General features: G+C 39.7%; 1 protein-coding gene across 15 annotated transcripts in view; it reads left to right on the top strand.

Annotated features, from left to right (window-relative positions):
- The window catches only part of SETX (senataxin), a 94,520-nt gene that overhangs the window by 13,864 nt on the left and 65,284 nt on the right, over positions 1-15,372 (top strand). For 8 of the 15 annotated variants that reach the window (XM_063714505.1, XM_063714506.1, XM_063714500.1 and 5 more), the window contains 6 exons: positions 3,370-3,402; positions 4,913-5,132; positions 6,692-6,811; positions 10,241-10,412; positions 10,546-10,633; positions 11,184-15,362. In XM_063714505.1, the coding sequence (XP_063570575.1) occupies positions 3,370-3,402; positions 4,913-5,132; positions 6,692-6,811; positions 10,241-10,412; positions 10,546-10,633; positions 11,184-15,362 (4,812 nt within the window). The remainder of the gene's footprint in view (positions 1-3,369; positions 3,403-4,912; positions 5,133-6,691; positions 6,812-10,240; positions 10,413-10,545; positions 10,634-11,183; positions 15,363-15,372) is intronic. The other 7 variants (XM_002820316.6, XM_009244979.4, XM_054520755.2 and 4 more) reach the window with 1 other exon arrangement.

Genomic DNA, 15,372 nt, shown 5'->3' with positions numbered 1-15,372 from the left:
ACAGAATTCCTCCATCGGATGAGCTTGCAAACCAAATCCCTGAAACACACGAGGAAAGCGCATGCTCTGACAGAGAACAAAGACCGGCGCTGTTGGTCCTTTCCCTAGGTTTAACTCTAGAGGAACTTGAAAGAGAAAATGGAGACCATTGAGAGAAACTCTGAGTTGACAAGGGCTGGTTTATTAAAAAAATGTTTTATTATTATTATATTTTATTTTTTGAGACAGAGTCTCGCTCTGTCGCCCAGGCTGGAAGTAGAGACAGGGTTTCACCAGGTTAGCCAGGCTGGTCTCAAACTCCTAACCTCAAATGATGCATCCACCCTGGCCTCCCAAAGTGCTGAGATTGCAGGTGTGAGCCACCACGTCCAGCCAACAAGGGCTGTTTTGAAAGGTGAATGTGGGAGATGGGGAGGAGAACATCCTTAGTTTGTGAATTCCTTTTCACTCTGGGGTATTGGGTCCTATCTGGCAGTGCCTATGGGAGGCACTATGGAATTAGCTCTCAGAGCATTCTCCCACAGCCAGAGAATAAAATGGGCTGTGGGAGAATAAACTAGAAAAGGAACTGTTAAGGTTCTGCTTCCATTTCTCCCTCACCATTGCCTTAGATGAATAAAACCTGCATCCAAATCTGTTGTCAACTAAAAGATCCGATCCAGGTGAAGGTAGGAATGAAATCAGCACAGTGGATAACCCCTAATGTTTGTGAGGCACTGAGACAAGCAGGTGGAGACCAGTTAACCACCGATAATTGCTTCAGTATCATCCCCTCTTAACCCCAGGACTTGGGGGATTACAGCCCAGTAGTGTCTTCTAATGCTGCTTCTGCCCCGGAGTAAAGGGTGACGACCTGACTTAGAAAATTAAAATGCATGGCAGTGAGTGATTATGTTTTTCTGGCTTGGATTTTATCCACCACTCAGCCCTGAATTGATTGGGCATAAGCCAGTCTGGAGTCTGGCCTTCCATAGGCACTGCCTGATAGGAGCCAGTACCCCACAGTGAAAAGGAATTCACAAACTAAAAATAATAGACATACGAGAAACATGAAGATTTCAGTAGAAGCAGATATATTAGGACACTTGTCCAATAAGTTTAAAATTATTATAGTAAACACGCCAGAAGAAATACAGGGAGATACTAATGTGAAATAACTAGAAAACGTGAGAACCAACAAACTTACACGTTGTGCACATGGACCCTAGAACTTAAAAGTGTAATTAAAAAAAAGAAAATGTGAGAACCAAGCCAAGTTGTAACATTGAAAAATGAGATATTTAAAATAAAGGCTTCAGGGGATGGGATAAATAATAAGTGGATACAGCCAAGAGAATGAGTGACTGAATTAGAAGACCAGATTGAGCAAATCCCTAAGAAGAAAAAGAAATAGAAAATATAAAAAGAAAAGCTAAAAGATAAATGGAGGGTAGAAGTAGTAGTGTTAACAAAGATGTAAGACGTCCCAGAAAGAGAAAAATAAAAATCAGGACAAAGAAATACCAGAGATATGCTGGGCACGGTGGCTCATGCCTGTAATCCCAGCGCTTTGGGAGGCTGAGGTGGGCAGATCACCTGAGGCCAGGAGTTCGAGACCAGCCTGGCCAACATGATGAAACCCTGTCTCTACTAGTAATACAAAAAAATTGGCCAGGCATGGTGGTGCGTGCCTGTAGTCCCAGCTACCTGGGAGGCTGAGGCAGGAGAATCGCTTGAACCCGGGATGCAGGGGTTGCAGTGAGCCGAGATTGCAACATTGAACTCCAGCCTGGGCAACAAGAGCAAAACTCCACCTCACAAAAGGAAAGTTGTACTATATGGAAAGAGAAGTTAGATCCCTACCTCATTATCATTCATAATGACAAAATCTATCTAAAAAACCATAGTTAGGTTCAGTTTTCAAACTCTTCGCAGGAAATAGAGGTGTACAGCATTTAGATTGTAAGGTGAGGAAAGGTTTGTTTTATTTTTTTGAGACAGGGTCTTGCTCTGTCACCCAGGCTGGAGTGCAGTGGCGTGATGACAGCTCACTATAATCTCTGCCTCCCAGGCTCAGGCATTTCACCAAAATCTCCTTCCTCGGTCACCATGCCCAGCTAATTTTTTGTAGAGCTGGGATTTCACTGTGTTGCCCAGGCTGGTTTCGAACTCCTGGGCTCAAGTGCCCCCGTAGCTCAGCCTCCCAAAGTGTTGAGATTACATGCATGAGCCACCATGCCTGGCCTGAGGAAGGGTTTTATAAAAACAGAAGCATTGATTATGAAAGGAAAGTTGATGAACTTGACTATATTAAAATGAAAAGTTATTTATCAAAAAACACCATAAAGAGAGTGAAAATACTAGTTAAAAATTGAGAAAAGGGCTGGGCATGGTCGCTCATGCTCGAAAGCCCAGGCCTTTGGGAAGCCAGGGCTGGAGGATTGTTTGAAGCCAAGAATTCAAGACCAGCCTGAGCAACATAGCAAGAACCTATCTCTACAAAAAAAAATTTTTTTTAATTAGCTGGGCATAACGTTGCACACCTGTAGCCCTAGCTACTCAGGAGGCTAAGGTGGGAGGCTCACTTGAGCCCAGGAGGTTGAGGCTGCAGTGAGCCCTGATCATGCTGGTGCACTCCAGCCTGGGCAACAGAGTGAGACTCTTTCTCAAAAAAATAAAGTAAAAAATTGGAAGAAGATAATCATATTACTAACAATATGAAAAATATGAAGCTCTGAACAGGCATGTCCCAGAACAGAAGAGGAACTACCAATAGCTAATAAATATATGAAGGAATGTTTTCTATTTAATCATCAGGGAAATAAGAAGACCACAGTGATATGCCATTTTATTTTTGTGTGATAGCCTGAGAATACAATTTTGGAGAGGTCATGCATTTGCAAAATCTCTTGTTATTGCTGGTAAAAGGTCTAATTTAGCTGTCATGTCCGTTTAGTCCTCTTTAATCTGGAACATTTCATTGTCTTGCATGACAGTTACTTTTCTGAAGAATACAGTCATTCCTGCTCTGCCTCTTTTTAAAAAAATAAGTGAGGCTGGGCACGGTGGCTCACGCCTGTAATCCCAGCACTATGGGAGGCCGAGGTGGGTGGATCATGAGGTCAGGAGTTCGAGACCAGCCTGGCCAGCATGGTGAAACGCCGTCTCTACTAAAAATACAAAAGTTAGCCAGGCGTGGTGGTACACACCTGTAATCCCAGCTACTTGGGAGGCTGAGGTAGGAGAATGACTTGACCCCGGGAGGCAGAGGTTGCAGTGAGCCGAGATGGTGCCACTGCATGCCAGCCTGGGCGACAGAGTAAGACTCTGTCTCAAAAAAAAAAAGTGTGTTCCTCACTTTGGGTTTGTCTGATGTTTCCTCATGCATAGGTTCAGGTTACACATTCCCAGCTGGAGTACCATGTAAGTGATGTTACTGTCCTTCTCAGCTTGTCATATGTAGACAGAGGCACGCCATATCCTTTGCAACTCATGGTGATGTAAATTTTGAGCATTCAGTGAAGGTGCTGTCCCATTTCTCTGCTGTGTAATTTCTATTGTTTAGATACTTTAAGACCATGTAAATACTCTGCATTTCACCAACATCTCCTCCTAAATTTAGCGTTCATTAATGTGTCTTGCCTGAACTATGATGATTGCAAGATGGTAATTTCCTAACTCCAGCACTCTCCATGTTTACTGGTTACCACTTGACATTGATTGTACAGTAATCAAGAGTCTTTTTCCCTTCTACCACTTATTATCAGTAAGGTCTCATGGATTCCAAAACTTTTTCAGTAGTTTATAATTTGTTGCTTATGTTGGCATAGAGCTCATGCTTTTACCTGTGGGGTCTGTATTTTTCCAACTTTTTGATTACAATCTGTAGTAAAAAATGTTTTCCTTGTGTGTACATATGCCTATATAATGTATTTTGTAAAATAATACTTTTACTATGAAGGATGCACTCTTGATATTTTTCTGTTCTATTTAGTTTTTTTTTTTTTTTTTTTAAACGCTGGTTGTGAGCACTAAATTTAATTCATAGTCTCCAAGAAATTTAAAATCACTTTTTTATGCTATTCTGCCATTTAGAACTGCCCTTTTATTTCTTTTGAGATTCCTCATTTTGTGTTTTCTTTCCTTTTTTGGACATTCTGTTATGGAAAATTATAAACATAAAAGTAGCAAGAATGGTGTAATGAATCCCCTGTAATCCATCAGTTAGCTTTATCAATACATGGTCAACATTCCACTCCCCTTTGGATTAGTTTAGAGCAAATCTTAGACATCAGAGCATTTCATCCACAAAATATTTCAGTATGTATTTCTAAAAGATAAAGACTTAAAAAAACCGAAAAATATTATTATATATATATTTTTTGAGATGGAGTCTTACTCTGTCGCCCAGGCTGGAGTGCAGTGGTATGATCTTGGCTCACTGCAACCTTTCCCCACCAGGTTCAAACAATTCTCCTGCCTCAGCCTCCCAAGTAGCTGGGACTACAGGAGTGTACCACCATGTCCAGCTAATTTTTTTGTATTTTTAGTAGACACAAGATTTTGCCATGTTGGCCAGGCTGGTCTTGAACTCCTACCTCAGGTGATCTGCCCGCCTCAGCGTCCCAAAGTGCTGAAATTACAGGTGTGAGCCACTGCGCCCAGCCAGAGAAATACTATTATTGTATCTAAAAGAATAATTCCTTAATGTTGTGTTGCCAGTCAGTGTTTGAATGAATGGAAATGATTGTCTAAAACTGTTTATTAGGGGTTAGTATGTTCAAATCAGGATCAAATAAGGTCCACACATTGCATTAATTAATATCTCACATGTGTTTTAAAATCTGCAGAGAATCCTGTTTTCTTCTCTATGTTCTTGCTGTTTGTGGACCATTGTTTATTGAATTAAGTAATAAATATATTCTGCATTTAGGTTCGGCGTTGGGCTATCTTGACTGCAAGAAACTTGGGGAAGGTGGACAGAGATGATTATTATGACTTACAAGAAGTTTTAATTTGCCTTTTTAAAGTCATTGAGTTGGGGCTTTTAGAGAGTCCAGACATTTATACTTCTTCTGTCCTAGAGAAGGGTAAACTGATTCTTCTGCCCTCACACATGTATGATACTACCAACTACAAAAGCTATTGGTTAGGTGAGTATTGTTCCTACACTAATATAATTAGTATTTTCGTATAGTTCTGTTTTTTGAGACAGGCTCACTCTGTTGCCCAGGCTGGAGTGCAGTGGCACCATCTCCACTCACCGCAAGCTCCACCTCCCAGGTTCAAGCAATTCTCCTGCCTTAGCCTCCCGAGTAGCTGTGATTACAGGCAGCCGCCACCACACCTGGCTAATTTTTTGTATTTTTAGTGGAGACGGGGTTTCACCATGTTGGCCAGGCTGGTCTCGAACTCCTGACATCAAGTGATCTGCCCATCCTGGCCTCCTAAAGTGCTGGGATTACAGGCGTGAGCCACCGCACCCGGCCCTGTGGTTCTTATGAGGGTCCTAAAAGGGAAGTGTTCTCTTTGGTGATCTGTTAAAACTTGCTAAAGATAGGATTTTATAGTTCTCAGTTCTTATTCTGTCATTAAGTTGACTTAACTATTACATATCTTGTTATTAAACAGTATTTATATCCTAGAAACTTTTCTGTAGTAAGCGGTACGTTTTCAAGCACTGGCAAATGAATCGAATCTTGTTTACGGCCACATTTTATTAATAAAATATTAGTGTAATGGTTGGCTTTAAATAGGATTTGATTGTTAATACTCCTTTTTCAGTGTGTAAAATATTTCCTGGTAGAACTGGGCATGGTGGCGCACGCCTGTAGTCCCAGCAACTTGGGAGGCTGAGGCGGGAGGATCATTTAAGCCCAGGAATTTGAAGCTGCAGTGAGCTAGGATTGTGCCACTGCGCTCCAGCCTGGGTGACAGAGGGAGATCCTGTCTCTTAAAAAAAAAAAAAAAATTAAATTTTCCTGGTAGAGTTGTCAGTATTGTTTACAAGTCCTATAGTGGCTCAAAATACTTTTTTTTTTTTTTTTTTTGAGACGGAGTTTTGCTGTGTTGCCTAGGCTGGAGTGCAGTGGTGCAATCTCGGCTCACTGCAAGATCCGCCTCCTGGGTTCACGCCATTCTCCTGACTCAGCCTCCCGAGTAGCTGGGAGTATAGGCGCCTGCCACCATGCCTGGCTAATGTTTTGTATTTTTTAGTAGAGACGGGGTTTCACCATGTTGGCCAGGGTGGTCTCGATTTCCTGACTTTGTGATCTGCCCGCCTTGGCCTCCCAAAGTGCTGGGATTACAGGTGTGAGCCACCATGCCCGGCCTCAAAATACTTCTATACCATTTCTTTGATTCCAAATCTTAAGGTCACGTGTCATAAATGGCAGTGATTTTTTTTTCTTTCTTAGTGGTATATAGAATATGGTACATCTTAAAATTGAAGGCATTTTATATTGATGAGATGCAAGTTACATGGTAGTTATCTTAGAAATTGTTTTCTAATCATTTTCTACTTTCACACTTGAATTAGTCTAAAGTTCTATTACTTGGGAGCAGTTGTGTATGAATATCTGAGACTTAAATGTTTGAGAATCTAAATACTATCTTGCTTCATCTTCTTGCCTTGTTATTCTTTTGCAAACTAAACCAGGGATTAGTATAGTATTATTTCATCAATTCAAGATAACTCTAAATGATCTTACAGGTATTTGCATGTTGCTGACCATTCTTGAAGAACAAGCCATGGATTCCCTATTGTTGGGCTCAGACAAACAAAATGATTTTATGCAATCGATACTTCACACTATGGAGAGGGAAGCAGATGGTAATAAACTTTACTTGCTGAATGTTTTTGAATATAGTGATGATGATGCACTTTAAAAATGATAGTGTCACTGCAGGAATTGGTGTATGTTGTGGAGAAAAGAATTTTTCTGGTTTAGTAATAGATTCAGACTTTTTGTTTTGTTTTGTTTTGTTTTTTGATACGAAGTCATACTCTTGTTGCCCAGGCTGGAGTGCAATGGTGCAATGTCAGCTCACTGCAACCTCCACCTCCTGGGTTCAAGAAATTCCCCTGTCTCAGCCTCCCAAGTAGCTGGGACTACAGGCGTGCACCACCATGCCCGGCTAATTTTTTTGTATTTTTAGTAGAGGATGGGGTTTCACCACGTTGGTCAGGCTGGTCTTGAACTCTTGATCTCAGGTGATCTGCCTGCCTCAGCCTCCCAAAGTGCTGAGATTACAGACATGAGACTTTTAAATCAGAAAGGACCTTTATAATTTAATTCAATACCTTCCTTTCGTAGAAGAAGGGAAGTTAATCTACTTCTTCATGATGAAAAAGTTGGTGGTAGGATGAATATCAGAACCTCTGGGGGACCCATTTGTAATGACATTGTGGTTAGCATTGTGGGGAAAGCCTTCTCTGTCCCGTGGCCTCCCTTTGCCTGCCTCTGTCTCTCTGTGGATCTCTAATGCAGTAGCTGCCGGCCACATGTGATTATGAAAATACATTTAAGTCCATTAAAATGAAACATGCAGTTATTTGCTCCCACTAGTCATATTTCAAGGCTCAATGGCCACACGTGCCTGTACTGTATCCTGTACTGTATTTGAACAATGCAGAGACAGAACATTTCCATCGTCACAGAACATTCTCTTGGATATGCTGCTCTAGATAGTCTAAATAATGAGGCCTAAAACTTGTAGTCATGTTTATTATTAGATCCTGACCTCCTTTTGCTGATGCTTGTATCATGCTAATCATGAAGGATCTGTAATTAAATAAGTGCTTCTAATCTTTATGAAGTAATGAATTAATAAAGACCAAGTATACCAGATCCTATGAAAACATAATGAATATAATTTTTTCCCTTCATTCTCTTCTCTTCATGCAACTTGAATGTAGTATATAAACTCATTTGTGGGAGATTCTAATATAAATATATTAATATTATTCTTTTGTTGATAGGGGCGTATATGTGTGTGTGTGTGTGTCTATATATATATATATATATTTTTTTTTTTTTTTTTCTTTTTGAGACCAAGTGTTTCTCTCTCACCCAGGCTGGAGTGCAGTGGTGCAGTCTTGGCTAACTGCAGCCTCCGCCTCTGGGTTCAAGCGATTCTCCTGCCTTAGCCTCCCAAGTAGCTGGGATTACAGGTATGCGCCACCATACCTAGCTAATTTTTGTATTTTTAGTAGAGATGGCGTTTCACCCTGTTTTCCAGGCTGGTCTTGAACTCCTGGCCTCATGTGATCCGCCTGCTTTGGCCTCTCAAAGTGTTGGGATTACAGTTATGCGCCACCATACCTAGCTAATTTTTGTATTTTTAGTAGAGATGGCGTTTCACCATGTTTTCCAGGCTGGTCTTGAACTCCTGGCCTCATGTGATCCGCCTGCTTTGGCCTCTCAAAGTGTTGGGATTACAGTTATGCGCCACCATACCTAGCTAATTTTTGTATTTTTAGTAGAGATGGCGTTTCACCATGTTTTCCAGGCTGGTCTTGAACTCCTGGCCTCATGTGATCCGCCTGCTTTGGCCTCTCAAAGTGTTGGGATTACAAGCGTGAGCCACCACGCCCGGTCTTTGGCATATATTTTCTTGCTAGATAATGTCTGACCAGGGCTATTACTCTTTTGCCAACATTTACTGCATAAATTATTCATTTCTTTCCCTGTGCCTAACTACATGTATAATTCCATCCTTTCTGTTAAGCTAGCTCCCTTACCGTCTTAAAAACAAACAAACACCTTTTTTTTTTTTTTTTTTCCTTTTGAGACAGGATCTCACTCTATCACCCACCCTGGAGTGCAGTGGCTCAATCAGGTCTCACTGCAGCCTTAACCTCCCAGGCTCAAGTCATCCTCCTGCCTCTGACTCCCTAGTAGCTGGGGCCACAGGCATGTGCCACCTTACCCAGCTAATTTTTAAATTTTTGATAGAGACGAAGTCTCACTGTGGGTATAGGCTGGTCTTGAACTCCTGACCTCAAGCAGTCCTCCTGCCTCAGCCTCCCAAAGTGTTGGGATTTACAGGTGTGAGCCACTGAACCCAGCCTTGTCTTCAAAATTTTAATTACCTCTTTGAGAAACTTTTCATAATCGTCTTCACCTAACTACTTTGTTTTTTGTGAGCTTGCTAGACACAGGCACTGTTTCAGATGCAGTGGAGGATACAAAAATATATAAGAAAGTTCAAATGACTGTGGTAAAGTCTGAGAAGTATGAGGGAAGTAAAGTCACAAGTTCTAGGATGACATAACAATAGCAGTAACTGAGTGAATTCAAGCACTTGCCTCAGAAGAGTACTGTAGATGACTGAAGTGGGGGAATGTTTAATACAGGAGGAGACATTTAAGCTGGACTTTTAAGGATGGATAGGATTTTGATAGGTTGTGCTAGAAATGAGGGCATTCTAGTGCTTATTTTGGAAAAAGCCAGTGATCTATTTGTGCTGTAGATAGTGTATGATTATAGGAATATGAAAAATAAAAATGGAAATAAACAGTAGATCAATGTCTTTTAAGTTCTTGACTGAGGATTTTGAATTTTCTTGGGAGACATTAAGTAGCCATTGAAGGTCTTTGAGTAGGGCAGTATCTTGCTAGTGCATATTTGATAGAGAAGCAGGAAGTTGGATGAAAAGTAGATAACAGCAAAGCCATGTTGAGATACAGATGGATGAAGAGTGTATCTTTGCCTTATTCCTTAGCTAAAGAATTTAGTCATTTACACTAGATGCATGACACAAAATTCAGGATCATGCTGAAAGAGAATTTCTTGTATTATGGGCTTCATGGAGATCTGTAAATACCAAGTTTCTTTCTCTTTCCTTTATTTTTTTCCTCTTCTTTTCTGTTAGTTATTGGAGGATGGGACTACAAAGTTTTGGGAGGGGTTGAGGAGCTGAGTTAGAAAAGGTTGTTTCTGGTATGGCAAACAGAGTGTGAAAAGATTGTGTTTAGCTAGACTGTTTTCTTGCCCATTAAGTAATTTGTTTGCCATTAAAATTTTTTTTTTTTTTTTAATAGAAGTATCATAGTATTGCTTGCAAAAAATCTTGAAAATGTGGCTGCTTTTGAAACCCTCTGTGTGTCTGAGGACTGGCGGCGGCGCTGCTTTAAATTATTTGCTCCTTGGCTTTTAGTTGGGTTGCTACTCACCAGATAAAGAATATGTTTAATTCTCAATATATTGTTGTATGTTTTTCTGTTTAGTAATTCAATGATTGTGCCATTGTATTTCAGATGATAGTGTGGATCCTTTCTGGCCAGCGTTACACTGTTTTATGGTGATTCTGGATCGTCTTGGATCTAAGGTCTGGGGTCAACTTATTGATCCTATTGAGGCGTTTCAAACCATTATCAACAACGCAAGCTACAATAGAGAGATCCGACATATACGGAACAGCTCTGTAAGGTTAGTTCAGCTAATGTCAGGATTTAAACATCATCTCTATAAGAAAGTGTGTTCCAGCTAAATTACTTAACAAGAGGTGTTTCTTCCTTTTTTTTCCGCCTTCAGTAATTTCTATTTATTCTTAATATTTAAGGACCAAGTTAGAACCGGAGTCCTATTTGGATGATATGGTGACTTGTAGCCAGATCGTATACAATTATAATCCTGAAAAGACCAAAAAGGTATAAAACACTTTGAAAATTCAGATGCTATTTTATTGCCTTTATATTGTGTAGACTATTTTATATGATTTGTTGAGTTGCAGATTTTGTGATATGTAGCTGTTCTCAATCTACTGCTATGTAAAAGTCCTTCTCATTAAACAGCAGAGGTATTGTGTGTTGGGGAAGATGAACTCTAACTATAGTGTGCATACTTCGGAAAATTAATTTCTAAGTACATTTAGGGAAGATGGAAAGTTTATGGGGACATACATGGCATGACTAGAAATCAAAACTAGCTAGTGGAAAGAAGGTGAGAGTACATAAAGGTGTTATCAATTTGTCTTTATGAAACCTCAAAATTCAATTTATATTTTCACTTTCTTGGGAGTTAGGTGTATTACGATTGTGATATAATTATATGCCACAATTATACCATTGTATATCATAATAATGATGTGGTAAACCAAAATAAGAGAGTTGAGAAATGTATTTTTCTTAACGACTTGGGTGTTGAACCTGTCGTAAGTGGTGCTTATTTATCTGAACATCAGCATTTCTTTCATTTTAGGATTCTGGATGGAGAACAGCCATTTGCCCAGATTATTGTCCTAACATGTATGAAGAAATGGAAACATTAGCCAGTGTACTTCAGTCAGATATTGGTCAAGACATGCGTGTTCATAATAGCACATTTCTATGGTTCATCCCTTTTGTCCAGTCCCTCATGGATCTTAAGGATTTGGGTGTGGCTTACATAGTAGAGGTTGTTCATCATCTGTACTCTGAAGTCAAAGAAGTCCTCAACCAAACAGATGCCGTGTGTGACAAAGTCACTGAATTTTTTCTTCTAATTTTGGTATCAGTGATTGAACTGCATAGAAATAAAAAATGTTTGCATTTGCTGTGGGTAAGTTCCCAGCAATGGGTGGAAGCCGTCGTCAAATGTGCCAAGCTTCCTACCACTGCGTTTACACGAAGTTCTGAGAAATCATCTGGAAGTTGCTCCAAAGGAACAGCAATGATATCGTCACTGTCGTTGCATTCCATGCCATCTAACTCTGTACAACTGGCTTGTGTGCAGCTGATCAGAAGTCTCCTTAAAGAAGGTTATCAGCTTGGGCAGCAGTCTCTTTGCAAGCGATTCTGGGATAAGCTCAACTTATTCCTTAGAGGAAATTTATCTCTAGGTTGGCAGTTGACTAGTCAGGAAACCCATGAGCTGCAAACTTGTTTAAAGCAAATTATTAGAAACATAAAATTCAAAGCACCTCCATGTAACACTTTTGTGGATCTGACTTCTACATGTAAAACCTCTCCTGCATCTTATAGTAAAGAAGAAAGTGAACAAATAGGGAAGATGTCTAGAAAAGATATGCATTGTTTGGAAGCTTCCAGCCCAACATTTTCTAAAGAACCAATGAAAGTGCAAGACAGTGTATTGATCAAAGCAGATAACACTATAGAAGGTGACAATAATGAGCAAAATTATATAAAGGATGTGAAACTAGAAGACCATCTCTCAGCTGGGTCATGCTTAAAGCAGAGTAGTAAAAACATTTTTACTGAAAGAGCTGAAGATCAAATTAAAATAAGTACAAGGAAGCAGAAGTCTGTAAAAGAGATCTCTTCATATACACCAAAGGATTGTACTTCAAGAAATGGTCCAGAAAGGGGATGTGACAGAGGAATAATAGTATCAACACGTTTGTTGACTGATTCTAGCACTGATGCTTTGGAAAAAGTGTCCGCATCAAATGAAGATTTCTCTTTAAAGGATGATGCTCTTGCTAAAACCTCAAAACGAAAAACTAAGGTAAAGAAAGATGAAATCTGTGCAAAGTTATCACATGTAATAAAGAAGCAACACAGGAAGAGTACTTTGGTCGATGATACTATCAACTTAGATGAAAATTTGACTGTATCTAACATTGAGAGTTTCTATTCAAGGAAAGATACAGGAGTTCAGAAAGGAGATGGTTTCACACACGATCTTTCTTTAGACCCTGGTGGTGTTCTGGATGATAATAAGAATGGAGAACAAAAATCTCAAAACAATGTATTGCCAAAAGAGAAACAATTAAAGAATGAAGAATTAGATATTTTCTCTTCCCATGAAAACAATTGTAAAATACAGGAATTTCATGATGATAAAGATTTGATCTCCTTTACAGAAATGACCAATACTTCAGAGAAGAAATCATGTCCCTTTAAAGATCTTATGACTGTACCTGAATCAAGAGATGAGGAGATGAGTAACAGTACCAATGTGATTTATTCTAACTTGACAAGAGAACAAGCCCTTGGCATCAGTCCTAAATCCGACACCTTAACGGATTCTCAGATAGACAGAGACCTTCACAAATTATCTTTACTAGCTCAAGCCAGTGTTATTACGTTCCCATCCGATTCACCTCAGAACTCATCGCAGCTGCAAAGGAAAGTAAAAGAGGATAAAAGATGTTTCACAGCTCACCAAAATAATGTTGGAGATACCTCCCGTGGACAGGTTATTATTATTTCAGATTCTGATGATGATGATGATGATGAAAGAATCCTGAGTCTTGAGAAACTCACTAAACAGGACAAAATATGCCTTGAGAAGGAACGTCCAGAGCAGCACGTTTCAACAGTTAATAGTAAGGAGGAAAAGAATCCAGTAAAGGAAGAAAAGACAGAGACTCTCTTTCAGTTTGAGGAATCTGATTCTCAGTATTTTGAGTTTGAAAGTTCATCTGAAGTGTTTTCAGTTTGGCAAGATCATCTAGACGATAATAATTCAGTTCAAGATGGTGAGAAAAAATGTTTGGCTCCTATAGCCAATGCCACAAATGGTCAGGGTTGTACAGATTATGTATCTGAAGTTGTTAAAAAAGGAGCAGAGGGCATTGAAGAACACACAAGACCACAGAGTATTTCTGTTGAGGAATTTTGTGAAATTGAAGTAAAAAAGCCTAAGAGAAAACGATCTGAAAAACCAATGGCTGAAGATCCTGTGAGGCCTTCATCTTCTGTCAGAAATGAGGGCCAGTCTGATACTAATAAGAGAGAGCTTGTTGGAAATGATTTTAAAAGTATGGATAGAAGGACTTCAACTCCCAATTCACGTATTCAGAGAGCCACTACGGTTTCACAGAAGAAGTCTTCAAAGCTCTGTACTTGTACAGAACCCGTCAAGAAAGTTCCAGTTTCTAAGACCCCTAAGAAAACTCATTCAGATGCCAAAAAAGGACAGAATAGAAGTTCAAATTACCTAAGTTGTAGAACAACTCCTGCTATAGTGCCACCAAAGAAATTTCGTCAGTGTCCTGAGCCAGCTTCAACAGCTGAGAAACTTGGCCTGAAGAAGGGTCCTCGTAAGGCGTATGAGCTGTCCCAGCGGTCTTTGGATTATGTAGCTCAGTTACGGGATCATGGCAAAACTGTTGGAGTAGTTGATACCCGAAAAAAGACTAAATTAATTTCTCCTCAGAACCTGTCTGTCAGAAATAAGAAGAAACTTCTGACTAGTCAAGAACTTCAGATGCAAAGGCAGATCAGACCCAAATCACAAAAAAATAGACAAAGACTTTCTGATAGTGAAAGTACAGATGTTACAAGAGCAGGGTCACATACAGCACATAATTCTGACGTATTTCTACCAGAATCTGATAGGTCAGATTATAATTGTACAGGAGGAACTGAGGCACTCGCCAACAGTAACAGAAAACAGTTAATAAAATGCATGCCTTCTGAACCAGAAACCATAAAAGCAAAACATGGGTCTCCAGCAACTGATGATGCTTGCCCTTTGAACCAGTGTCATTCTGTAGTGTTAAATGGAACAATACCAACAAATGAAGTAATTGTCTGTACTTCAGAGGACCCTCTGGGTGGAGGTGATCCAACAGCACATCATATAGAGATGGCAACTTTGAAAGAGGGAGAACCTGACTCCAGCAGTGATGCAGAGGAGGAGAACTTATTTTTAACACAAAATGATCCTGAAGATATGGATTTATGTTCACAAATGGAGAATGACAATTATAAACTCATTGAACTAATTCATGGAAAAGATACAGTTGAGGTTGAAGAAGATTCTGTAAGTCGGCCTCAGTTGGAATCTTTGAGTGGCACAAAGTGTAAGTACAAAGATTGTCTTGAAACCACAAAAAACCAGGGTGAATACTGCCCAAAACACTCTGAAGTGAAAGCAGCAGATGAAGATGTATTTCGTAAACCTGGCTTGCCTCCTTCTGCATCTAAACCTTTGAGACCTACCACTAAGATTTTTAGCTCAAAGAGTACTTCACGAATTGCTGGTCTTTCTAAATCTTTGGAAACTTCTTCAGCACTTTCACCATCTCTAAAGAATAAGTCAAAGGGGATACAGTCGATTTTGAAAGTGCCACAGCCAGTTCCCCTCATAGCTCAGAAGCCAGTTGGTGAAATGAAGAATTCGTGCAATGTTCTTCATCCTCAGTCTCCGAATAATTCCAACAGGCAAGGTTGCAAAGTTCCATTTGGTGAAAGCAAATATTTTCCATCTTCCTCTCCAGTAAACATTCTCTTGTCATCACAGTCTGTCTCTGACACCTTCGTTAAAGAGGTCTTAAAATGGAAATATGAAATGTTTTTGAACTTTGGTCAGTGTGGGCCCCCTGCAAGTCTTTGTCAGTCCATCTCAAGACCTGTGCCTGTCAGATTTCACAATTATGGAGATTATTTTAATATTTTTTTCCCTTTGATGGTATTGAATACTTTTGAAACAGTAAGTATAT

This window comes from Pongo abelii, chromosome 13 (genome assembly GCF_028885655.2).
Source record: "Pongo abelii isolate AG06213 chromosome 13, NHGRI_mPonAbe1-v2.0_pri, whole genome shotgun sequence".
Classification (NCBI taxonomy): Eukaryota; Metazoa; Chordata; class Mammalia; order Primates; family Hominidae; genus Pongo; species Pongo abelii.
The sequence above is the reverse complement of the archived record's forward strand: the minus strand, read 5'-3'. Positions and strand labels throughout refer to the sequence as shown.